The sequence below is a fragment of the Mus caroli genome, chromosome 1, assembly GCF_900094665.2.
Source record: "Mus caroli chromosome 1, CAROLI_EIJ_v1.1, whole genome shotgun sequence".
NCBI lineage: Eukaryota > Metazoa > Chordata > Mammalia > Rodentia > Muridae > Mus > Mus caroli.
The window spans coordinates 121426336-121454220 of NC_034570.1; the positions used below are offsets into that span (position 1 = coordinate 121426336).

At 38.2% G+C, this 27885-nt stretch overlaps 1 protein-coding gene across 1 annotated transcript in view; it reads left to right on the top strand.

The window, feature by feature from the left end:
- The window catches only part of Thsd7b (thrombospondin type 1 domain containing 7B), an 879842-nt gene that overhangs the window by 510722 nt on the left and 341235 nt on the right, over nucleotides 1-27885 (top strand). The window contains exon 12 of the mRNA XM_021164520.2: nucleotides 2090-2193. Within this exon, the coding sequence (XP_021020179.1) occupies nucleotides 2090-2193 (104 nt within the window). The remainder of the gene's footprint in view (nucleotides 1-2089; nucleotides 2194-27885) is intronic.

A 27885-nucleotide genomic window follows, 5' to 3' on the forward strand; every position in this document is an offset into this window, starting at 1 on the left:
GAGCCACCATGTGGTTGCTGGGATTTGAACTCTGGACCTTCGGAAGAGCAGTCGGGTGCTCTTACCCACTGAGCCATCTCACCAGCCCAAGGCTGATTATTTGGTTTTTGACAAACTGTCATGATATTTATATCTGTAGAAGAATTATTCTCTCTCTTTCAACAGCCATTAATTGCCTTGAGTTCTTCATATAGGATTACGACTTTGAGATGTCTTAGATTTGTATTATCATGCCAACTGATGTTGTCATTATGCAAGTCTTCTTGAGGCTGTCACATTTTATGAAATTTCTTAAGTGCAGCTTCCCTGTCATATATAAAAGTTATTTTTGCAATGCAGTTGTCATGATTCTCTCTCTCTTTTCTTTTAGTATGTGTAGTTTTAGATTTTATTCTTGCCTTTACAATAATTCACTGCCTTCTAACTTTGTCCACTGTGTTTCTTTCTCTTTTTTAAAAGATATTTTTATTAGCTATTTTCTTTATTTACATTTCAAATGGTATCCCCTTTCCTAGTTTCCCCTCCCAAAACCCCCTAATCCCCTCCCCTCTTTCCCTGCTCACCAACCCACCCACTCCTGCTTCCTGGCCCTGGCATTCCCCTACACAGGTGCATAGAGCCTTCACAGGACCAAGGGCATCTGCTCTCATTAATGATCAACAAGTCCATCCTCTGCTACATACTCAGCTGGAGAACAAGCCCTCTATGTGTACTGGTTGGTTAATATTGTTGTTTCTCCTATGGGGCCATAAACCCCTTAAACTCCTTTGGTCCTTTCTCTAACTCCTTCATTGGGGACCCTGTGTTCAGTCCAATGGTTGGTTGAGAGCATCCCCTCTGTATTTTTCAGGCACTGGTAGTGCTTCTTAGGAGATAGTTATATCAGGCATCCATCAGCAACCACTTGTTGCCTGGGCTTGGTGGTTTTTTGTGGGATGGATCCCCAGGTAGGGCAATCTCTGGATGACCTTTCCTTTCGTCTCTGCTCCACACTTTGTCTCTGTAACTCCTTCCATGGGTATTTTGTTCCCCATTCAAGGAAGGAACAAAGTATCCACACTTTGGTTTTCCTTCTTCTTGAGCTTCATGTGTCCTGTAAATTGCATCTTGGATATTCTGAGCTTCTTGTCTAATATCCAATTATCAGTGAGTACATACTATGTGTGTTCTTTTGTGATTGGGTTACCTTACTCAGGATGATATTTTCTAGTTCCATCCAATTGCATAAGAATTTCATCAATTCATTGTTTTTAATAACTAAGTAGTAAATGTACCATATTTTCTATACCCTTTCCTTGTTGAAGGAGATCTGGGTTCTTTCCACCTTCTGGCTATTATAAATATGGCCTCTATGAACACAGTGAACCCTGTGTCTTTGTTTTATGTTGGAGCATCTTCTGAATATATATATGCCCAGGAGTAGTAGAGCTGGGCCCTCAGGTAGTACTATGTCCAATTTTCTGAGGAACTGCCAATCTGATTTCCAGAGTGGTTGTACAAGCTTGCAATACCACCAGCAATGGAGGAGTGTTCCTCTTTCTCCACATCCTCGCCAGCATCTGCTGTCAGCTGAGTGTTTGATCTTAGCCATTCTGACTGATGTGAGGTGGAATCTCAGGTTTTCTCTAACTCTTAAAATCCTCTGTCTACTCTTTCATGGTGTTGAGCTGTATGTGTAGAGGTTACATTGTAGATGTATGTTGAAGTTGGACACCCTATGGTCTGCTTTTCTTTTTATTTTGAGCTACTGTGGATTTCTCTAATATTCCCAATCTGCTACAGAAAGAAATTCTTTCTTGAAGAGTAAGAGATACATTTATGCATGGGTATAAAGATAAGGCTTTAGAAGGTTGTTAGAAATTATACCAGTCTAGAAAAGTAGAAGTAGTAGATCCTTCTCTGGGATCCATGACTTCACCTCCATGGGCAGTTGACAAGGCTTACAGAACCAGACATGCTTTGTTTCAAATCTGGGTTAATTGAACTCTTGTCTTTTCTATTTCTGCATCTCTGTGTCAAGTGTTGCAAGTATGTCTTCCACATATGTGTTGTGCTAAACATACTGTTTTCTTCTTCCTTGTGGTCTCAGGTGGAAGCCGCAGAAATGGAGCTCCTGTATCCTGGTTCCAGAGTCTATCAGGCAGGGGAGAACAGGCACCAGTGAGGCATGTGGGAAGGGGCTGCAGACAAGAGGTAAGCAGGGTTCATGTGTGATTTAACGTGATGTTTCTCTGTACTTGGTTGTTCATATTTGGGAAAGTTGTAATATTTCTGGATTGAGCTATTTATATTTATTCTTATCACTAAATTTACTCTTGGCATTAGTAAGTGTTGTTAGCTAAATATCATCATTTAAACATAACCTTTCACTGCACCTCAGTAGTAAAGCAAAAATAAATAATAATAAATATATCTCAATTATAACTGACCTCAATGTCTATATTATGAATGTGTGTTGAATATCAGCCAAGATGTTGAGGAGATGCCAAAATTAGATCTGAAAGTACACATTGTACTTTGTTTACATTGCATGTTTATGTGCTGATTAAATATATGAATGAAAACATAACTGAGTGAGTTGACTAATCCTAATGATCCTGGGTTTAAGCATGTGTGTCTATATATTTACTGTGTGTGTAATATGCACAGAAAGAGTATTAAAACTTCTAAATGTCATTGTGATAGGCTTCTGTGTCTGAAGTAAAGGATGGTTTATTAAGTACCTCTAAGAAAGACAGCAAATCTATGAGGAGCACCCAGTGATTTGGTCTGTTCCATTTTTTTGTTTCATTTCTAATACAAGGACAAACTACATGGGACTTGATGGAAAATACTTTATTCTAAAAATGGATTGACTGTCCCTTCTGTTCATCTTGCTTTTGTGGGCAGTAATAATGCCCTTCTAGCTCCATTTACACAACTATCCCTAGAAAAAGCTTGGGTTTCTTTGCCTGACTTACAGATAGTGACATTTAGAAATTAATATTGTCAGATGTTGCACATTGGATATTCTTGAATGTTCACCAGGCAACATTCCCTTAATGCCCATAAAACACTTTAAATATTAGTAGTAGTAGTATATTAGTATTATTAGTATAAATTAGTATTATATAATTAATAGAAAAATACTGAGTTTTTGAAAAGGCCTCGAATATGAGAGAAAACAAATAAAGAAAGGCATCGGAAGGAATTAACCAGAAAGACAATACAAGAAGTTGCACACCAAACTTCTAGAGTTCAAGAAAAATAAAACAAACATATGGAAAAATTATCAAATGAGTAATCCAAGAAAAAATGCCTTTTTGGGCAACTATATCTCTTGGTTGAATAAAGTCAAAATGATTAAAGAACTTATGTGAGGCCCATCATTGAGAGAAATGAGAGAATGATCTGGTCCCCAGTCTTCCAAAGGAAGTTGCAAGCCTATCTCCAAATACAGGGGTTATCAAGCATCAGCTTTGACAAGTGAAAGGGAACAAACCAATTTTTCAGAGGTTGGTGAATGGGGGCTTAGTCTACATCATTTATCACAGTAAGATGAAAGTATCTGCAGAAAACAAAATACCCTAAAGTTTACTTAACTGTATCTCATCTCCAGAGGCATAATATGAGTGAAGTGGAAAACTGGGAATCTTCCCCCAAAGGGAGGCCATTTTGCCAGGAAAAGAGAAAGGGTGAGGGGCAAGTCCAAGACTAAAGCATCCCACAGTTTAGCAATATGCTATCCAGGGAAACACTCACCTACTACTTCTACTGTCACATGTGCTAATTTCACTCTGATGATCCTGTTCTATCCCTGCAAGGAGGCATGTCTGTGGGGATTCGCTGTGGTTTTCAGTGACATTGAACTCCCTTGTAAAGGTTATGTCTGTGTATGTAACATCCAGTTTGATAGAGACTCTATATTTGGAAAGCTTCCATCTTTTCTCTATGGATCCCCTGTAGCTGAAAGGGAGTATGAGCTTAGACCATTCAGTAAATTCTCATGGGTCACACTTCCCTCTTGGCATTCAATGATGTTTTAGAAATGCAATTCACCTTGCTGGGACCTTATGCTGGGCAGGTTTGCTCCTGTATAGTTCAATCTCAAACACTGGAATGAGCTTTGCAGTCATTTCTTCTAGTGTGCAACTTTTGAGACTGTCTACAAAAGCCGTTCACAATCTGTGGGCACCATAATATGAGGAACTGTATTAAAGGGTTGCAACATTAAGAAAGTTGATAAAAACTGCTATAGAACAAAGGTTAGGTTTATTTATATCTGTTTTCTAAGAAGTCTTGAAAGAGGAAACCTGGATTTCTGTGAGATTTGACAGAAACCCTAAAAGGAGAAAGAGAATTCTAACCCCTGCCTACCAGACAGATCCATGACTTCAGTTCCCTTTGGCCTTTTTTTGGATTAACTCAGCAATAGACTTAGATGTGTACCTTAACCACTATTTATGTTTCAGTCCTTCATGTTCAATATTTCCAATAATTATAGTTCTGGAAATATAAAGATCCATTGCTTTATTTTATTGTGTTTATGTTGTTAACTTGTTCAATTGGTATATACTTAAAACTCATTTATGTTATTCTCTTCTGATCATGGAAGAATTAAAAAAAAAAAAAAAAAAAAGAGCAGGCAGAATTACCGCAATAGCAAAATATCAGTACCTTCTCCAGAGTAGTGAGAATTCTGGTTCTATTGTATAAGATACACTCTGCTTCATAGAGAGTCAGACATTTTTACCCAGTTAATTATGCTTAATTTGAATAAAGAAAGAATACAATCCCAATATTGTGACAGATGATACTATAGAAGAAAGAACTATACATTTTCTTTTTTATTTTAAATCACTGTTTAAAGAGGTAAACATTTTAGTAATACAAAGGAAAAAAAAGGGTCCTGAAATTTCTCGAAGTGTGACATTATTTATGGAGTAATTTTAATTTTACTGTCCACACTCCTTTAAAGCTGGCTTAAAAGAATCCAGATGTTTTACTTTTGGACTGCACCTCATTTATCAAACGTCAAGTGCTCCCTTTTATCAGAGGGACAACACTGTAGCACTATGATGGAGATGAAACAGGAGATAGAGGATTACCTTTTTGTGTCTAAGATGCTCTTGATGTCTTGAAGTGCCTGAACTCTTTTTCAGTTTACTTTCACTGAATAATGTTTATGAGAAATGAAGAAGGCAGGTCTCTAACCATTATCAAATCTTTTTGTTCTTTCTTAATTAGTTTAGATTTCTCACACAACAGGTTAAGGGAATCTGTTTGCTTTGCCTTTAAAAGAATCTCCTAAAACTTAAGGTGTTTTTCTACTTTTAAAAAGGTGGGGATGGGGAGGTGGGAATATGTGGTGAGTGGAGGAACGCCCTCATAGAAGCAGGGAAAAGAAGGATGGGATGGGGGTTTCCAGGAGGGGAAGATTGGGAAAGGGAATAACATTTGAAATGTAAATAAAGAAAATATCCAATAAAAAAAGGCATGAAATAATCCAGTATAAGAAAAAAAAATCTGTGTTACCTTTACTTTTAAAGAAAGGGCACAGTAAGGAATATGTAGGAAAAGTTATAGAAACAGTATGCTGTAAAATTGTAATTGTATTATGGTAATAATAATTGGCTTCCAAAGATGGAAATATATATGCTGCATGTGTACATCTATAGGTCTATTATTTTGGCAAGGTATGCTCAATGTCATAATTTTTCATAATCAAATTTCTTTCTAGAGTCTTTCACTTGTGGTTGAATTTGTAAATTTTCAGCTTATACAAATCATATTCTGTAAAGTCTACATTCATAAAGCACCAGGGTCAATCAATAATTTACATAAACTAGATTCAGAACAAGCTACTTGTAAGTCTGAGTACTTCATTCCTTTGAGTAACCATTTTTGTCTTAAGAGACATTGTTTTCTTAGAAAGAAAGGGAGAGATACAGATCACTATTCACCATTAGTTTATCAACCACCTAGATCTAGAAAACATAAAAATACAGCACAAATACACAGTCTGGAAAGATACAGACTGTGTACTTGAACGAGTACTGAAATTATACAGACAGCCTAGCTTGTCGATCACATGTCAAAACTGTTGATCTGAGTGTTAGCTGCTGACACCGTGGCAGGATGCCTTGGAAAAATCTACTTAAAGGAGGGAGAAAAGTATATTGGCTCGACTTTTGAGGACTCGGGTTCATGGTCAGTTAGTTGAGCCATTGCTTTTGGAAGTGTGGTGCGGTAGCATGTCACAGCAGGCACATGTGGTTGTGGAGCCTGCTCAGCTCCACAACAGTGGGAACCAAAAAACAGATACACAGGGGGAGAACTGGGATTTTAGCATCTTTTTGTCTGGAGTGCAACTTCAGAGATCAGCCCCCCTTTCTCTACTTCCCTCCTCATAAAGGTCACCTCGACATAAAGGTCACACTACCTCCCCCTAGTGTCAAAGGCCAGAAGTCAAGCCTTTACAGTGGAGCCTTTGGAAACACTCAAGATCTAGAGCACAGCCATCAGCCACTCATGCTTTCTCTCCCATGGTAGACATATTTCCTCAAAAGTGGAGAAAAGGAACAAATTTATAAATCTTTGCATTTGCATTCTTATTTCCCAAATAGAAGTATCCTGTTATTACAAAGGTTAGTTCTGCCTGTTCACTTATATAGATCACAACCAGAAGGATATTTTTAATAGGCACATGGGGATGGGGTGGGGAGGGGGACTACAATAATTATGACCTGTAGTCAGAGATATCTGTCATTTTTGCCTTAGTCATTTCATTTGCTTTGTGTTTGTTGTTGTAGGAGGAAGGACTGTATTTTCTGGGAAGAAATATAGAGTGGTTTTCTCAGGGTATTTCTTGACTTAGACTGAAACAAGCTCTGTCATCTTTGGCTGTAGGAATTGGAAATCAGGGAGGGGGAGCCACTGGGACCCATCCCAGGAAACCAATATAATATTTGTAAGAGGTTGAAAAATCTATATGTTTTTCTGTGCATTTATGGAAGGATGTGGCTACCTTGCACAGCTTTGGGTCCTGGAAACCTGATTAAGGTAATGAGACAATGAAGAAAGGACAGACACAAAAATGCCATACAGAAAAGCTGGGCCTGGTGCTCTGATGAAGATGTACCAGCAGCAGCCTGGAAACTCAGCACATTTGTTTTATACATCTGAATAGAGGACATTGGTTTATTGTGGGTTAGCTGATCCAGATAGGAGGTCTTATAGCAAAGCATTCCACACTGTTAGCATACTGGCAGATGCTGTAGTCTTCAATTTCAGGAGTGTCAACATTCACACCAGGGGAAACCTTTGCCATTCTCATGTGTCTAAGACACTGTGGGCCTTGGCATGGTCATCCTCACATTCACAACACATTCAATCAGGGCTTAATCTGGTCCTTATACACTAACTCAAATCTTCACATGCTCTTTACAGAAGGGAGGGCATGACTCTACTTACCAGCTCAATACACTAGGGTATCTGATGTATGTAAGTAATAAGTAAATGCTTATCTGACATACTAGTGTCAATATCTTTGGTGAAGTTGTTTTGATAACCTTGTTAATCATATAGGAAAAAGTGGTCAGGCTTCAGTATACATCTTATTAAAGAATATTTGTAAGTCTGACATAGTTGTGCATGGCTATAACTCCAACACAGGAGAATGAGGCAAAAGGAGAACAAGTTCAAAATCAGCCTTCCCTGTTTGGTCAAAACATATGTAAAGAAAACTAAGCACCTCTAACATAAATAAAACAGTGCCAGAATGTTCTATTAGAATGCACATGCTCTTTATCAGTTTAATTCATTGCTCAGTTCCAGGTACCAAAATATTCATTAGAAGTATCATAAGAGTATACAAACCATTTAAAAATGTATTTATTTAATAATTTATTGTACAAGTGTTTGGCCTGCATGTATGTAGTTGCACTATCTTTGTGCCTGTTGCTCGGGAAGCCAGAAGAGGTAGTTGGATCTCCTGAAACTGGAGTTACAGACCATAATAAGCCACCAGTGGATGCTTTGAACTAAACCTGGGTCCTCTGTAAGAGCAGCAAGTTCTCTTAACCACGGATCCATCTCTCCAGCTCTAAAGAGTCATTTTTTAGAAAGATCTCTCTTTTAAAGATAATTGCTGAAAGTATGAAAATAAGGGTTACCAGAGTAAACTGTAGAAATTAAATTGACAGTGTATGACAACTCTCAAAATTAAAATACCCCATGAGCGTGACAGAAGGATGGGCTTGCTAATGCCATAGGCTTTGGTTTTGACAGTGGAGTGCTCACTTCATGGTAGAGATTGAATTTTAATAGAAGTGAGTCATGGCTCTTGGAGGCATTTTTTCATTTCCTTTGTGTGTTTCAGGGTAGGATTATCTCTGTGGCTTTTTGTGGTGGCTGCAGGTAAAATATGCATATTTTAAAACTTTGTGATAAATTTAATATAAATATTAAAGGAGATGGGCAACCTGAGGCAGAATGCTTTAGTTACACGGTGTTAACTAACTGTTGCTTCAGTAATATCTCCTTGCACTAGCCCTTCTGCTTTTAATATAATAAGCTATGATTCTAAGAACAGAGTAGCTCTTCCCCCACGTTCATTTCACCCATATCCTCAGAAGACATTTTACTAATGAAATGGATGCTGGTGTTGAAGATGGATAAAAGAAACTCCAACTGCTGGATGCAGTCATTTGCTTTTAAAACTCGGAGTGAGAAGTTTCTCTCCCAGCCATATAATTTTCTTACAGAACTATGTTCCCTTCAGGAATGCCGATATACATTTCAAAGTCTGTAAGAAACTATGTACATGTAATAGGATTACATGTCTTTTGTGCAGAGTTAAATCCCATCCCTTTAAGTAGCAGTGCATCCCTGATATCCCTTAGCACTGGTGCAAGTAAGGTTGAGGCATTTGTTTCTGTTTATCCAGGGCTCCCTCTCAGGACTGTAGCAGAAGGAGATAGCACTGGTGCAAGTAAGGTTGAGGCATTTGTTTCTGTTTATCCAGGGCTCCCTCTCAGGACTGTAGCAGAAGGAGATAGATTTGTGCATTTTTTGTGTGTACATTTCTAAATGAAAATCAAACCTCAATGCGCATTCCAGGTGGAAGCAACTGAGCAAGAAGCTCACACCTGTGCCAGTGTCTGTAAATTCCACGGTGGTGTGTCAAACCTCAGTTCTACTGAAATTCTGAATTCAAGCAGATGAGTAGGCCTCAAAACAGTATCTTTTAAGGCCAACTAGGCTGTAAAGATGTGACTAAAACAAAAACTAAATAACTCGGTTTTAATCCGGGTATGTAGGAAGTGATGTAAAAACTACTGCAGTCAATTAAAATCAAGGAGCTCTTCAAGTCTTCTGTTTCCTGGGAGGATATGAAAAAAAAAAAAAAGAAAAGAAAACTGGAACTGAAAGTAGGAAAGATGGGAGCTCGTGGAGCCTTTGAAATTATGCCAAGAAGGAATTTGGAAGCTAACACTAGAATAGTAATAGCAGGGGTGGATTAGAAGGAGCACACATGAAAGGCATTTAAGGAAAAAGAAATCAATGCCATCCAGTAGCTAATCTTACATACCACAAAATGCATCACAATAAGTTGAGAGCACTGGGTATAGACCAGTGAGGACTCGCTGATACAGAAGAAAAATAAAATGTGGCATAAATTATTAATACAAAATGAGCTCATGACATATACACACTGTGAGAGAGCCTGCATTTGAATATTATTTTAGTGACTTCAGAGTTAGCATTAAAACCAACTTAACAGATATCAAGAGCTACCCATCATATTCTCTCTCTCTCTCTCTCTCTCTCTCTCTCTCTCTCTCTCTCTCTCTCTCTCTCTCTCTCTCTCTCTCTCTCTCTCTATATATATATATATATATATATATATATATATATATATATATATTTGAAACTTTATATTTAAAAGTTGTAGATAATATATAATATAATGTGATTCCACAGTACAAGTAAAAAAAAGTTTAGAGAACAAGTATTGCAAGTCTGGTATCAAAAGAATAATCCTTCTCTTCAAATATAAAGTAGTATGTCTCAAATGCCAGTTCTGCCTCTCAGTATTTGTGTGGGGTTGGTCCACATATATCAGATGTCTTCTCAGAGCCTCAAATTTCCTTAAGCAGAACAGTCCAATCCTGTTGATGCTTTTACAAGTTGTTTCTCTAGAAGCATTGCTTTCATTTTCCTTGCAAACCTAGGGAGATAGTAATAACTCCACTGAAGAGAAGGGCTGTGGATATTACTAATGCGGTTCTTAAAAGTAAACTGCTGATGGTCAGGAGCGATTAACTAAGTCTGTGGGAAATGGTGAAAGCTATGGGGCCAAAACATCTTCCTTTGGGAAAGACTTGATATAGAGGTAGCATGGGAAAATTATTTAGATTGCTCCAATGAAGTGGAAAAGGCTATTGTGCCCAGAGGTGTTGGCACACACCTTTAAGCCCACCCCTAGGGAGCCAGAGGCAGTATTGCTGAGTTTGAGGCCAGCCTGGTTTACTGTGGGAGTTTTAAGACAGCCAGGGCTACAAAAGGAAACCCTATCTGGAAATACACACACACACACACACACACACACACACACACATACAGTGAGAGACAGATATAAATAGAGAGACAGAGAAAGGGAGGGAGGAAAGAGAGGCTTTTGCTTTTTATGCAACAGAAATTTCCATACTCAATTGTCTACATCCTGGGTGGGTTTGTTTGTTTCTTTAGGAGATACCAGAAGTTATTTGGCTAATAAGTAGAGATATAGTTTTGTAAAATTTATGGAGGTAAAAAAATTTAAAAACAGTTTGTGTGGCATCATCACATTTTTGTAGGTGTTTAAAGACAGAAAATGTACTCTGCTTATTAGTTGAATAGGTATAACTGAGTGCACCAAGCCTAGTCTCAGTAGAGTAATTGAAGCTTGAAAACATTCATAGATTTGGGGAAAGGTCTGGAGGACATGGATTAGGAATAGATAACATAGCAAATATGTGTCAGAGAAGACCAAGAAAGAAGTACACTATAGCTCAAAGTCCAAAGAAGAGAGATATCCATCTTGCATGAATATGAAAACAAGATGACACACAAACAACCAGTGGGGAAAATACATGGAGCTGTTAGGAGGGAGGAGATAACTGACTGAAAGTCTAGATGTGTCTGCAAATGGCAAGTGGGTGTGACTGAGAAGTAGGTGAGTTCAGGAATTAGAAGGAAGAAAGTTCATTTTCCTCCTTTGCTCCCTGATTGGGTAACAGAATGACCTGAGGGATTAGTGAGGAAGACAGAAGTGTCTCAGGAAATGTGTCTCTGTCCATATAGACCCCTCTCTAATAGTTTCCCACCTGACATCCTGCAATAAATACCCTTAGCTGACAGGACTTCCTTCCTCTGGCTCCTTATCTCTGCTGTGATGTTTCTCCTGGAGTCCTCATTTGAATCCTCAAACTCCAGTCTGAGTCTGATTCCTCGTCCACTTGGACCTGCATGCCATCTTCATGACCTCCTTCTACCATTTGTCTCTCTATGTCTGATCAGATGACCCTGACCCAGTATTGAAGCTGGAGTGACAATCCCAAAGCTCTACATAACAACAGCTCTCTCTCTCTCTCTCTCTCGCTCGCTCTCTTCCACCTCTCTGTCTCCCACCTCTCTCTCTTCCCCACCTCTCTCTCTCTCCCCCCTTTGGAATTTTCATATGAACATCACTCATTCACAAACACACAGATATGTAAAATTTGTTGATTTTCTACTTTCAGACATCAAGTTTTCAATGGCTGTGTGTTCACATTCATTCTGTGGTTGTAAGGCTGAAATATCTTCCTAAGCCAGTTCTCCTTCTGCTGTTCTACCTCAGGAGAAACTTAGGCATGAGCCAGTGACTAGGTGCCACCCACATGTCAAGTGCATTTATCACCACAGGCTGTTACTGCCTTCCTTTTACCTTCAATTACTACTTAGCCCCCTACACTATCTCCTGGCCCCATCCCAGGCATTACCTTCCTCCAGCCAAGCCTGGTGTCCCCCATGCAGCTGAGGTTCTCAGTGTGAACTTCTTACCTTTTTGTCCTTTGTGTGTGACAATTATATCATCCCTCTGATGTACTCACGTTAGGGTTTCCAGCTCTAGAAATGTAGGGAATGTGCCTTGTTCACCTTGAGATCCCAAGTGCTTCCACACTCAATGTCTCTTCCTTACATGTATAATTTATATGATAAGTATTCTGTTTATCTGTGTGCCAATATAAGATGTATACGATGGTGGCAAATGTGAAAATGAAAACATGAAATACTATTGCCAGTCAGCTACTGGAGATCTTTGGGTTCACATACAAGTCCTGCATAGATGAGGAATAGATCTTCTGGGGTTGAAAGACTTGGGTCCATGGGTGCCAAAGGCTTATGTACTGAGGCTTATAGACTCAAGTACTATGGACTAGGTTATTGTAACTCTGAACATTAGAGGCTAGAAACTATGGCTATAGGTTCCTAGCTTTGAAGCTCATCACTTTAGAGGTGTTGGCCTGGCACTTGGCCACTTTGATATCAATCAGTGGTAGCTGCAGTTCAGCTTTCTCAAGACATCCAGTGCATGCTCACAGAGGTCAGGAGGACATGAGGGCCATCTGGTTAAGAATATAGGAAGGATCCATTAAAAAGTCCATGAACACAAAATACCAGAAAGTTGTCTATAGTAAAGACTTTATGAAAGTTCAACACAGAATTCTCCACTATGATAACATCAAACAACAATTACTCTTATTAACAATGTTTAGCTGCTCCTTAGGGAAGGATGTATTCCCATGATCCTTCTCAATATATGTATGATTTCATTTTACAAAAAGATCAAATTATGGCATATTAAAATTATTAAGAAACAATATATATCTCAATCTCAGGTGGAAATATAAACTGTGCTTATGAAAAACTAATCTCCAAGAGAACAAAGACTATATCTGCTCATTCCAAGCATGGGTATTTCATAAATTATGCAAAAATAAAACAAAGATTAAATTGAAGATAAATTATTACTATGAGTGTCCAGTGCTTAAACAGTTATCAAGTACTTTTTGCTGGATGAGGATGAGGATGGTGATTTTGTCCCACTCCAGGATCAAGGCTCTGCTCTGTTTCCCTGGAGCGGCTTTATTCAGCCATGCATGAATTCCCCACCAAGACCAAGAGACATGTGCACAACATTGGAATGTGCAAAACCAAGGGACGCCTACACACACACACACACACACACACACTCACACACACACACATCCATACATGAACATGTACATATACATATTTACACCTAATAGAGAGTTTAGGGGTGACCCTCTTATGGCTATGATATAATCCATGTGAGGTTATAAACAAAGTTCCCTGCTATATGGTTAAAGATGGACTCCAGCTTCAGTCTCTGTGCTCAAACACTTCTACTTTGAAAGCCTCCTATCATTTTCAGGACTACTTAAAATGCTGCCCATACAAATAACTGTTCCTATATTCCTATAACATGCACTCATGGCTAATAACAAGCTAATTGCTTAACTGTGTTTATAGCTGTAAATTAATTACTAATGCACTTTTGTTTAGAGTAGTTCTAAACACATTTTTTTTTAAATCATTTGTTTCAACATGTGGATCTAAGGCACTTCAGAATTTACAATTGGATGGTGGATGGAAATCTGACTGTTGCACAACTTCAAACTCATAATTAAATTCTGAAATACTTGCTCAGACTGAAATGTTGAATAATGTGCCATCTTATCAGCAACTACCCTGGGAGTTTGGGTTTGGGCTGACGTAAATGGTATAATTACACTCCACAGAAAGAGCTAGTAAATCCATGTTTATATTTTAAGGCCTGCTTAGTTTAATTTGTATTGGTATTATTATAACAATCCAATTTGTAGTGTGCACAGTTGGTATTTAATAAGTAGTTTTTCTACTTTATATTACCAGAAAAATAATTGTATCTCCATGGTTACTGTTATCTGCTAATATTAGTCTTTATTTTAAGTTGCTAATTTTCTAATGCTAGCCCTGTGGACACAAGTTCTGAACTTTTATTTGTGGGACATATTTTATATTATCATTAGGTAGTGAAAAAATCCATTATGATTATCTTTAAGTAACTTTACATGAGAATAATCCAGAGTGCCAAAAGTCAATTTTTTTCATTCTGTTTGTCCTAAGTGAATAAGTTCTATGTGAGAAAATAGTCTACTTGCCGTTTTAATGTCGTTTTCTTTTTCATCCCCTCCAAGAATTTCCTTCTGTGTGTTTCCTGATGACCAATAATTTCCTAGACAATGAAGAGAATTCACAGTGTATATGTTGTCTGTAAATGTAAGTCATTAGTCTTGTTTAACAGCTATTTTCATCAGTTTTCTTCATTACTCAATTACCCTTGAAGACTCTTTCCTTTAGTTAATATCATCAGTCTAACTTTATGACTATTATTATCCACTCTATGCCCCAAATTAATGGAGAACATTCTATGAAGTGAGGGTGTCTCAAGAGTGAGTGGATAACTTGTGGGATAATAAGGCGATTGACTCTTACTTATACTACATATCACAAATATTCCACAAACTATCCTCTATTTTCCTGATTCTGGGATCCAGAACAACATGGTTTCCAGAGACTTTAGACTCATAATTTCTAGAGAAGATGTTTAAGTTCTATTGAGCTACTTAGTTTTTGGTTAACACTAAGCTGAAAATTGAATATTTGGTGGCAGTTTCCAAGAACAAAGCCTCTGCCCACAAGGAGACAGAAGTTACAGATCTTCAGAACATCCCTCTGTGGCTCCCTTTTCCTCATCATTGGAAGCAACAAACCCTGCATCTTGTGGGTAGATGCTTATTCCAGTGGCTCCTGGATCTTGTAACTCCTTACTTCTTGGCTTGCCCATCACAACATATTCAGTAGTTCCTCAAGCAAAAGCCAACTTCAAGCTGAGATTCCTATCGTCTGCAGTCCAGAGTCAAATATTTGACTCACATTTGTAATGTTGCCTGTCTGTCCTATTTTATTTCCGATAAAGTGGTTCATTATTCTTTTCTTATTATTTTGTTCTTGGTTATTGGTGGTTTTTTACTTTTACTTTTATATTTTTAGATAGTTGCACAATGTAGTCCATCTTGGTCTGAAACTTGATATTTAACCAAGCTGGTTTCAAACTCCTGCTACTCCTGATTTGACTTAACAAGGGGTGGGATTACAACATTGAGTTAGCATACCTACCTTATCTGTATTATTGTTAACACTTGGCTTATATAGTAACATTTAGACTCGGTCATTTCTGAAGACTTTTAGATGTTAAGGTTATAGAGGACCTCAGGTTATATCAAATGGGGTATCTCCCTGCCTGGCTATGCCCTCTCTAAGCTCCCAATCATTTTGCATGTAAACATTTTGAGTTCAGGTTAGATTTGGTAACATTTTTAAAGCCAACAAATTCAGTTTAAAATTTCTCAAGTAATTTTTTAAACTAAATCGATTCTCAAAGATGGATTATATAAATATGGCAATTTCTAAAATTAAAGCAGCAAAGACCCATTGTGCCTTACTGCATTCTTACAAAATAGGTACTATCCATCTTTGCTCCTCTTACACTCCTGGACTGAACCCAAAGGGCATATCTTCTCCATCATAGGCAGCATACTGGAACTCCACTAAACTAAATTGGTGTGCTCTTTATTTAAACACAAGTACATCTAAGAGGAACTACAAGAGCTATTGATCGTACTTTATGCTATAGTGTTCATATTCTTAGAGAGCCAGAAATCTCAGAGGCAGTTAGAAAATAATGTTTTACTGCAGCCGCCAACCTCTATTGAAATATAGAAAGATTTGAGGAGACAATTTTCTTTGAAGAATGACACCTCATTGTACATGTTAAAGAATATCTCAGCTTGTAGATGTAACTGGCTGTTAAATATTATACACAGTTTTAGGTTTGAAACATTGCTCCCGCATCACGCCCTCTCTCTATTCTGAACAGGAAATTGATTTGGCATAAGTGAATGATAGATAGATAGGAGCTGTAAACCGTCTCTCTATATAGATTTGTTGTATTTTTCGAAAATTGCCCTTAAACTATAAAACACGATGCTGTAGGCAGTCTTTTGCATAGTTCTTTCAATTGGGTAATAAAATATTGAACAATATTCCAGATAGGAGAATTGCCATGTGTCACTGTTATATGCCTGATGACAATATTTCATCTACTTTGAGTAATGAGGAGTAGGGGACAAAGGTTGATTACAGCTTCACAGGACTGTCTCACAGATAGGATTGTTCTGCTACAATGCATGTACTAAGGGAAATCAAACAGGAATTTCATTATACTTAGCATTTAAAAACCTAATGCTTTTTAAATTGCTTCTTATTCCTGTGTGCCCCTGCTCTTGTTTCTAAACACCCAAAAAATAAAAAGAAAAAGTTAATTTATTTTTTAAAAAAATCCATATTTCTTATAGTGGTATCTTCTTTTCTGTAATTAAGAACTTAACCCTAAAAGTCCTCCTGTGATTTGTAGAAGGCTGTGAAAACTCAAAGTCCTATCTACTTCCCTTCATTGCTTCTTTATTCCAACCTCCCTCTCTGTCTTCCTCTTTCCCTCCTTCTTCTTTCTAATGATAATTGGATCTCACACGTGCTTCACCCAGGAGTTAAGTTGCACAGTCGAATGGCATGCTTGTGACTGTCTATTGTCTATGCAGGGATCATGCATTAGGGCCTCTTCACATGGAAAAATGACATTTTCAAAAGGTACTACCAAATCTATGTAAACTAGAGGAGATAATTTCCTCACATGTACAGTATGCTGCCTGAAAGCCTCTGATGCTGGAGGACTGCTAAGACTCCCGGAGAGAATGGGTAAGATTGCTGAGATAATAAACGGATAGTGGGAAGGGATACAGTGAACTCGCTGAGACAAAGCAGATGTGCTTGGGCTCATCAGTAGGTTAGCACCTGATGTGGGAAGGGGCTGAGTGTGTGTGTGTGTGTGTGTGTGTGTGTGTGTGTGTGTGTGAATGTTGAAAGAGCTCATGTGGCATCTAAGGAGAACAGAGCATGAGCCAGACTAGCAAGGAGAGATATGAGGGTTCTGTGAAGGAAACACTGAACTCTGGAAAACAATGGGGCTGGGAAGTGTGGCCATGAAGACTGGGTGCCTGTGGGAGCCCCAGCATTCTTCACTGGAGTTCTCTTCTGCATGGTACAGAGATAGAAATATTTTCACAGCTGGAACGTGTAACCTCTCATGTGATTTATGGTGTGACATTGAATCTTCTCTCATCCCGACTTTTTTAAAAAAAATCACTGTGTGCTGGAACACTGCCTCACAGCTGGCCAGTTAATGTTTATGATGGGCATTAACCCAGCTGCCCTCATCTACTCTGTGAACAGCTGCTCTGGCTTTCCCTTCCCTGGCTTGCAGGCAACTGCCACTGACCTCTGCAGCTTTCTGTATTTGCTTCTGGCTCTCTCAGCCAGGCTTGTGTGGATCTACCTTCACTGATCTATTCATCCTCTGTAAAGATCTTTAATGAGACCTACTATACTATAGGCACCAGTTAGTTCTAGATGCAGAACTATAGAAATAGAGTAAACATACTTTATCTTCTGTAATAAATGTGGTGTGGAAGGAAATAGCTTACCAACAAATGAATGTCTAGTATCTGATGTCAATAATGATAAATGCTTTCAAGAAAACTAGAATAAAAAATGAAGTAGTGGACTTAAAAGGACAGTTAAGTTTAATTATGTTAACAGGAAACATTTGCTGAGAAAGGGATCTTTTAGCAGATACTTGAAGGAAGGAAGGAGTGAATGATGCTAATACCTGGGAGATGAGAAACTCCCAGAGTGGAAAGAGCCTGCAGCATTCAGTGAATATCAAAGGATGGTAAACTTGAGCAAGAAATGCCACCAGGAGCAACAGTGAGATAGGAGTCCAGAGAGGTGGAGAAGCAGCAGCCAGTTGTAGAGAGCCCCATGATAATGTCAGATGCTTGCTGTGAGTGCAATGGGCCCTGACAACAGACTTTACCCAGGAGACAGATGGGCTTATCTTCACATGGCCATTGAGCAGAAGAGAGACTATAAGTGGAAGGGCAAGCAAAGTGGCCAATTAGGTCACCAAATCCTTCCAAGGGAATGATGGCTATCACACACACACACACACACACACACACACACACACACACCAAACAATAGAGGGATGAAATAGGTCAATTTTGAATGTGTTTGAGAGTAAGGATGATGAGATTTGTGCAGGAGTTAAGGGAACAGTTAGCCAGAATGAGTAGAGGGACATCAGCCAAAGTTTTGTATGAGATAACATGAGAACCAGCCAGAAAGGTTGCATTTACCTAGGGGGAGGTGCAATGCTAAGTTTGAGCTAAGAGATTGGGGAATTTAGAAAGAACCCATAGACTCAAAGTTGTGGTCGGTGGCTCAGTAGAAAATCAGTAGCATGAGAGTAGCATGGCATCCAAGACATGTCAAGGAAAGTAGAAGAATAGTAACTGTGCTGAGCATTGCTGGTGAAGTGTTGGTCAGCATTGACATTTTGAATAGTTGGTATTGATGTTGACAAGAACAGAAAAATGTGTATTGAGTTACAGGAACACAACTTCAGGGGCCTTGGGGGAGAAGTAGGAACAATATAAAAAAAGGCATCATGGCAGACTCTGATTGCAGGAAAGACAACTGAGGCACCAGGAGGAGCAAGGTGCTGTCAGAGGAATGTTTTGTTTCTGACCCTGGGAAAATAATAGCCAAAGGGCATAAATCCATGAGGGAGGAATATGTACTGGATAGGAGGCACCAGTATTCTAAAAGGCATGAAAAAAATGGATTCTATTTCTTAAAAGTTTCTGTGTGGAACAAAATGAGTTTAGTAGTATTAAAAATAAAACAAAGTAGGAAAAATGTGCAGTCCCTCATTCTCGTCATCAATCCAACCAAACTTCCTTTATTGAATGAATTCAAAGTGACATGGTAGATAACCTTTCTGAATAAAAAAAATCTACAAGTACACAAAGACACATGCTCACACATATATACATACCTACATACACTCACATTCATTCACACACACACTCGCACACACACACACACATGCATACATATATACTCACAAACACACATATACAGACCATCTTAGTTAGGGTTTTACTGCTGTGAACAGATACCATGATCAAGGCAACTTTTCTAAGGACAACATTTAATTGGAGCTGGCTTATTGATCCAGATGTTCAGTCCATTATTATTATGGTGGGAGCATTGTAGCATCCAGGCAGACATTGTACAGAAGATGAGAGTTCTACATCTTTATCTAAAGGCCACTTGGGGAAGACTGACTTCTAGACAGCTAGAACAAGGCTCTTAAAGGCCACACTCACAGTGACACACCTACTCCAACAGGACCACACCTCCTAGTAGTGCCATTCCCTGGGCCAAGAATATACAAGCCATCACACAGACACATACTCACACACATACACACCACTCAAACATGCATGCATACATATATACTCACAAACAACAAATACATACACAAAAATTCACACACATACTCATATAGATACACATACGTACACACACACAAACATTCACTCACACACATACACACAAACGTATGCACATATACACCACTCAAACATGCATGCATACATAAATACTCACAAACATACATATACGTATACATACACATATGCATACATATACACATACCATATAAATGCACTAACACATATACATATATACACACATGTACTCATACACATATGCACAAACACACATATACTCATACATGCATGCATACATATATACTCACAAGCACACATATACATAAACAAACATACATATACATACATATACATATACATACATACACATATATACTATATACATACACTCAAACACATACTTAGACACACATACACACACATACTCACATACACTCACACACATACATATACACACACAGTTAGAATGAGGGAACATATTATACTACAAACATTGAGATTTTTTATTAAGTAGCAATAATATAATTGTATTTTCATAACATAGTGTATAGAAGATACCTCAGATTTGCACTTAATCTGACTTTTCTTTTTCTAAACAGGCTAATATATATTGGCAACAGAGTTGAAAAACAATCACAACATAAATCCTACTGCACTGTGATGAAAACACATTCATTCTTAACTTGATCATAATAAATCCCTTTTGATACTTTTTTTATAAAATGTTACCTTCCATATTCATTAATTTAGCAGATAGAATAAAGATATAGATGAGGACTCTTTAACGCTTAGATGTTGTTCTGTTATATGAATATTGTCTCCTCATACTTTCCTTATACACTGATGTTATTTTTCTTTGAAATGACAACAAAGAGAATTCTGTGGAAGTAGGTTAGGTAAGACAAACTGTCGAATAACAGAATAACCCCTCTTACTGTCTACACTTTTAGAAAAATCATGTTTGTCCCTCATTCCTTTTTCTCCATTCTTTTGCATATTTTTAACATATTAATCATCACCATGGACATTCTCAATATCATTTATATTGTTTATTATCATAATAAAATATTCTTAAATGGTGTCTGATACTTAGGTGGGTGAACTTTTAAGCCTTAGCAGAAAAGAGTTGCATTTTTTCCTTTTGCTGTGATACGCTTAGACTGACATATGTTTTTACACCTGCTTGCTCTGCCTTTACATTTTCTAATATATTTATGTCTCTCATTTTCTCTGTGAAAACTGTTTTGTCCAGATTGTAAATAAATACGGGTTTCAGCTATGTCTTTTTAAACTTAAGCACATTTACAGAATGTTTGCAGGTACCATTTTAAAACAGGAATACTTATGTGGATATCATCTAGAGGTAGAATTTTTGCTTTCTACCAGACAGGAGGCCATGTTCAATCTTCTACACCAAGAGAAAACACAGACATACACACACACACACACACACACACACACACACACACACACACACAACAGAGAGATTAATGTTGTCTTACACTTTTGAAATCAAGAGCACCTTAAAATTCCTTTCCACTACTGTACTTTCTGTCCACCTTGACCTTACCCTATCAGATGTTAGCGATCAAGTCTTAGAAGCCTTCCTGGTTAACATGTGCTCACAAATGAACTACCTTAAAACCTGGCTTTTGCAAGAGAGACCACTAGGGGTCTCCCTCTCTGTGAACTCTATGTGATATCAATCAAGATTCACTCAAAGGTGCTTCTATCTCTTGAAAGGGAGTCTGATGGTCCTTCCTTCCATCCCAACCATCCAGAGACAGCCCCACCCGTGGATCCATCCCATAAACAACCACCAAAACCAGACACTATTGCATATGCCAACAAGATTGTGCTGACAGGACCCTGATATAGCTATCTCATGTGAGGCTATGCCAGTGCCTGTCAAATACAGAAGTAGACACTCACAGTCATCTATTGTATGGAACACAGGGCCCCCAATGAAGGAGCTAGAGAAAGTACCCAAGGAGCTAGAGGAGTCTACAACCCTATAAGAGGAACAACAATATGAACTAACCAGTACACCCCAGAGCTTGTGTCTCTAGTTGCATATGTAGCAGAGGATGGCCTAGTCGGCCATCAATGGGAGGAGAGGCCTTGGTCTTGTGAAGATCATATGCCCCAGTACAGGGGAATGCCAGGGCCAGGAAGCAGGAATGGGTGGGTTGGAGAGCAGGGTATAGGGGACTTTTGGAGAGGAAAGTAGGAAAGAGGATAGCATTTGAAATGTAAATGAGAATAGCTAATAAAAAATACAAAAATAAGAAAGAAGGAAAGAGAGAGAGAGAGAGAGAGGAAGAAAGAAAGAGAGTCAGAATATTGGGAGGCAGAGATGCAAATGATGCAAGCATGGTCATCGTTCTCTACCTTGCAAGCTCTGTGTCTGCAGGTTCATCTTCAAGTGGCTATGAAGAATGACAACAGAGAAAATTGATGTTTCCTACCTCAGCCTTCCTAGTAGGCAGGATTACAGGAAGCAGCCCCAAGGCCTGATGGTAACTCTTGTGTGGACTTGAATCTCATCAAGAATATTTTTCAGTAAATTATTTTCCTTTTAAAACTGCCATTCAAGGCGTCTTGCATTTATGTCATTTGATTTAAAAAAAAAGCATAATATTTTATTAATTATTTGGAAATTTTACATAAGTCAACCCAATCACATTCACTTCCCAGAACTCCCAGGACCACCCCTGCCCCTTGTGATCTTCCCCCAAACAAAAGAAAAAGAGGAATAAAGACTATTTCTATGAGTTTTGTTATTTATTTTGCAAATACGTTCCCAGCTTACTATTTCTCTTCTAGCTTTACTGGCATATTATAAGCCTGTAAAACACTGGCAGCATTCAGAACCTGATATACATAACAGAAAGCTATGTGTCAGTTTTTACCTTGTGGTTTCCATATTAGATGTGGTAATAGACAAATCCCCTTTGAGACGATGATCATATGTAACAGTGCTTTATTCTTGTGAATATACTTTGAAAAAGGACAGATTCTGTATAATGTTTCCCCCAAGTAGTCATCCCTACCACCATTCCATAGTTTATTAAATATATATTTATTTGTATCTTATGTGTCTTGAATGTTTACATGTGCACACACACACACATACACACACACACACACACACACACACACACACACATACACACTCACACTCATGACCTAGTATCCATAAAGGCCAGAAGATGGCATCAGATCCCCTGGCATTAGGGTTAGAAGTTGTTGGGAAACACTTCTTATGGGCACTGTTTACCGAATATGGGTCCTCTGCAAAGGCAGCAAGTGCCCTTAACTGCTGAGGCTTCCTACTCCATGACTTTAAAAGACTTTTGCCATGTGATTCATATAAAGTATCATGCTAAGTCTTAGTATATTTAGCCATGTTTTTGTAAATCAATGATTTGACAATACACCTCACAATCTAGAGAGACAATCTTTTATAATCTCACACATAGTATAATTATGTATCTTTATATGTGAAATTTTAATTTAATTTACTTTTAATGTAACTCTTAAATCTTGGTATCATGTTTACTACACAGTTCTTTGGTATCATCTCAGATGGTTTTTTATTTTGTAAAGCACATTTCTTGAGCAGGATTTATCTAGTGGAACTACATTTATAATGATAATTTTCACCGATCTGTTAGGGGCTATAATCTTTGAGTACCCTGCATGTGTTCAAAAAAAAAAATAACAAAACAAAACCTGATCACAGCCTGTATTTTCATATTTTCAGTGAGCCATTAGATATAAGAAACCAAAGTCCATAAGGAAAGCTAAATTATTGATTTTACAACATCCCACTCTTCATTTTTATTCCAAAACCAATATTTGACATTTTAGCCAGAAAAAAAATATAAAATGCATTATGAAGTCACCCTAGCCAGTTCTCTGATGTATTTATTCCCCATAGTCATTTTTAATAAACCATTTTCCCGAGTATTGAAAATATTAGGATCTCTATAAGTTCATTCTTTAGCTGAGAAATTACTACTGGGGAAAACAGTGGTCAGTGTATGATATGATGTTTCGGGGTGGCAAAAGAGTTGGGAGAGGTTATTGGAGAGAGAAAGAATCCTGGGCAATGCCCCTTACTCCTTAGGGCATAATTAGTACTGTAGCTATTTTTTTAGTTACTTTATTTTATGGGTATAGCTGTTTGACAGTATGTATGTCTATGTACCACATGTATGTAGTGCCAATAGTCTGGCATCAAAGAAGGCATCAGATACCCCAGAACTGGAGTTACATGCTGTGAGCAGTCAATTAATTGGGTGCTGAGAATTAAATCTGGGCCCTCAGGAAGAGTGTTCAGTGCTATTAATTTCTAATCCATATCTCTATAGAAGCCTAATTATGGCTTCTTAATTCTCTGGTTTGGTAGGTTCTAATATAACCTGTATTCCAAGAATAAAAGGACAATCATGGTGAGAAATGGGTAACATTTAGAGGTTGAATTGAAATCATTTATAAATGTGATTCTTATCCAAGGAGGGCACGGGATTTAAGTGCATCTGGAGGGTTTTCCTAGGTGATGTTGGTAGAACACATTTGTCTCTTCCTTTATGTATGTGGGGAATTGCTCAGATATTTTGATGCCTGTGATAAGTGCATTCCTATTACAGTTATCTTCTCTATTTTACTTTCCCAAGACTAATCTGAGCTATCAAATCCATTCATATGCTAACAAAAATATTTTCATGACAATTAGGTGACCACATGGTAGTTGATGAGGCAATTTCTCTTGAGCTCTATGAGGATATGCTGTGACTATATGTCCTCAAGTTACCTAGTCCAAGGAGATACTTTCTGAAATATGGTAACTGTGGTCCTGTATTAGAGGACAATTTGACATTAATGTAAAACAAAACAAAACAAAACTCAAAAATCCCATAAGGGCTCTGGAATAACCCTATTGTTCATTAGGTGTTGCCAGAAAAAAAAATCACAAATCTTTGGAGTATATAACCATTTTGAGGATGCACAATATCCAGGCTCTTTGAAGCTGGCTTCTATGTAACCATGACCGACCAGGGTGAGCTCTCAGTTAGACACTGTAAATTGCCTCATATGAGCACATAATATTTTTATCTTCTGTACAGTAGGCTTATGACTGACAGAGGCCCCAATTCCTTACATACTGGAAACTCTAAGGTCTGTATTTTTGCTTCAGACAAGACGTCTATTTGTGGTTCCATGATGACTCCTTGGCCTCCCTTCCCTAGTGCTGGCTTCAAATTCAGGTCATCCTTATACACGAGGATATGATTCATGGTTTAGGCTTAAGGAAGCATAGGCTCACAAGAACTATTCCTTAAAATGGCTGCAAAGTTCTAGGAGTCAGTGCTTAATGCACTACTTGGGGGTGTCATCTTTGACCCTGCCATTGCATGAGTTTACATCTATTATCCATGCCAGGAGTTGCAATGGTAGGACCAGGCTTATTCCAAATACATCAAACTGACCAAAAGAATTCCTATTACCCTGGAAGGAAAAAGCAGTATTGAAAAGAGAGGGGAGTCTACCCTGGGCCACAGTGTTATCAGAAATTCAATATCCACCACTATTCAGATTTCTCTACTCCTTTCTAGCAGAGACAGCAAAGGATTTAGGATCTATCACAGTGGTTTTGAGGTTTGTTTCTAAGCATAATAGGTGTGTGTCACTAAATCTACCTTCTAAACCCCCAGTTCTCTAGTTTTCTCATGTCTCACACAGGAAACACTTCTCAAGGAGGCTTTGGAGATGAAATGTCATCATCATGAAAAGTGACAGTGTGTATGTCTAAAAATAAGCATTGCTGGGTAGAATTTTATAATGTAAATGACTTACCACTATCTTGCTTTGGAACTTAAAACATTTTCCCAATCTCTGATAACCTCTTAGAAGATTGCTCTGTATAGTTTCTGTCTTTTAAGAATAGTCACCTTCAAATAGGGACTTTTAAAGAAAAATAACATGCCAGGGTCATGCTTCAGTGGACAGAATGCTTGCTGCATATCACAAGGACCTGAGTTCAAATCTTTAGCAGTGACATAAAAGGGTATATATATATATATATATATATATATATATATATATATATATATATGCTCCTATAATTCCAGAGCTGGAGAGACAAAGACCATGATCCCAGAAACTCACTGGTCAGCCAGTCTAGTCTAATGGGTGAGTTCTAAGTTTAATGTGATACCCTGTCTCAAAACTTAAGGTGGTGAAATGGCTCATAAGGTAAAGAAGGGTTCATCAAGCCTGGTGATCAGAGTTCGAGCCTAAGAGCTCACATGATACACTGGGAGAACTGACTCCTTATACATTGTTCTCTAACCTCCATACAGGTTTAATCAAAATGGAAAAGCATCCAGAATGGTGTGCTCATGTTGGCACTGAGATCTATCTAGCCTTTGGCCAAGGAAATAACATTAGGGAAGGATTTTGTTTCTGTTTGTTTGTTTGTTCATGCATTTGTTTGTTTGTTTTTATTTTCCTTCATTGTATTTTATTAATTTTTAGTTAATTATCATTGATATAGATTATTAGGAACTGAGTGAGTGAAGTATAAAGACCAAAGTCAAGGCTATGCTTATCCTATTTCAGAGCAAGCAGAAATCACAACGAATACACCTACCATCTAAAAGATGGGGAGATTGAGCTGCATTTGAATTAGAGCCTTTATACTGAATACCCTTCTTTTTCTTCCTTTGATAAAATTCCTCATCCTAATCCTCATGTGCAATGTCCAAGTCTCACAACAGCTCATCTGTGACTCCTTCCACAATTCACCAAAAGAACCAGTGCATTGGCTCCCTCTACTCCTGGCTCCATTACTTCCCTGTAGAGGATGCTTCTGCAGTCATGTGCTGGCTCTTTGTGAGCTTGCGTGTTCTTTAGACCACTCAGCTTCACTAAGCCTCTAGTGTCTCATTTTTAGAAGCGCAACAGTGACAATGCATGTGCCCCAAGTAACTGTGAGATAAATGAGGTTAGTTATGGATGACCTTGACTTTCATAAGGAAGTCAGCTCATATTTAGTCCTCAAGTTACAGTTTCTTCATTATCTTCTTCCCAAGTCTTTGGATAAACAATTTTTCTTTCATTTTAACACTTAATATATTCTGTAGAGTTGATCTTACATCTCATATAAGGTGTGGAATACAAAAGTTTTCTGCTCTTTTTGAATACTGTGGACCTAACTAGCAAATAGTGTATCTTCTGAGGTGAATAAATCTGAAATATCTTTTGAATATAATAAACTAGCAATTATTATTCACACTTTATACTCTGATTACAAGAGTCATTCATGTATATACATTTTGAACTCTTACGCAAATGTCTGTTTGTGTCAATTAATCTTCATCCCCCTGGTTACCTGCTTGAGAAAGGATGAAAATGATATCATGATACTAAACAAAAATAATGAATCAGTGGATATCTTGTCATGTAATCTAGAAGGGATGGAAATATTCTATCACATGGTCACCTGAACCAGAAAGGACAAGAATGCACCATCATGATATTGAACACAATCATGTGGAAATACACATGTAACTCTGGCTTCATTGGTCTGGTACACAAACCATGCAGGCAACCAGCCACAGGTACCATGAGAATCAGATAGTGTCCCTGTATCATCTCATAAGAAGGCATGTATTTGTTGCTTTTCTGTTGCTGTGAAAAAATAAGATGACTACAAGCAACGTAGAGGAAATGGGGGGTCAGTTCAGCTTCCAGTTTCAGATGGGGGGAATAGTCCATTATAACAGGAAAGGAATGGCAGAAAATGTGTGAGGCCAGCTTGCCAGTCAGGAAGCAGGGAGATCCCATTTCTCCAGGATGCAAGAAGTAGAGAGAGAGAATAGGAAGTAAGCCCAGGCTATGAAAACCTTAGAATACACCCCCATGATCTACATCCTTCAGCAAGGCTCTGCCCCCCAAAGGTTCTCTGACCTCCCCAAACAGGACCACCTCCAACAGGAGAATATATGTGCATGGAGAACATTTCTCATCCAAGCCATCACAGTGGATTTGTCTGACATGAGGTGTCTGGAAGAGAATAACAACTGGAAAATCAGGCCCTCAAGGCTCTCACATGAACACCGAGATAGTGCATGGCACCTCCCTTTCAACACCCACCCAAGAAGTACAAATGCACCAACCATATTGTGTTGTTTTAGTCCATGCTGAATTTCATGGCGTATAAATTCTTGTCCAATCTAAGCACATCTGTTCATGGTAATTAACTTCTGTGCCTTGTGAGCAGAAAAGCAGAATCAGCTATACAGTAAGACGCACTGGCTTTATTTCTGTTTGT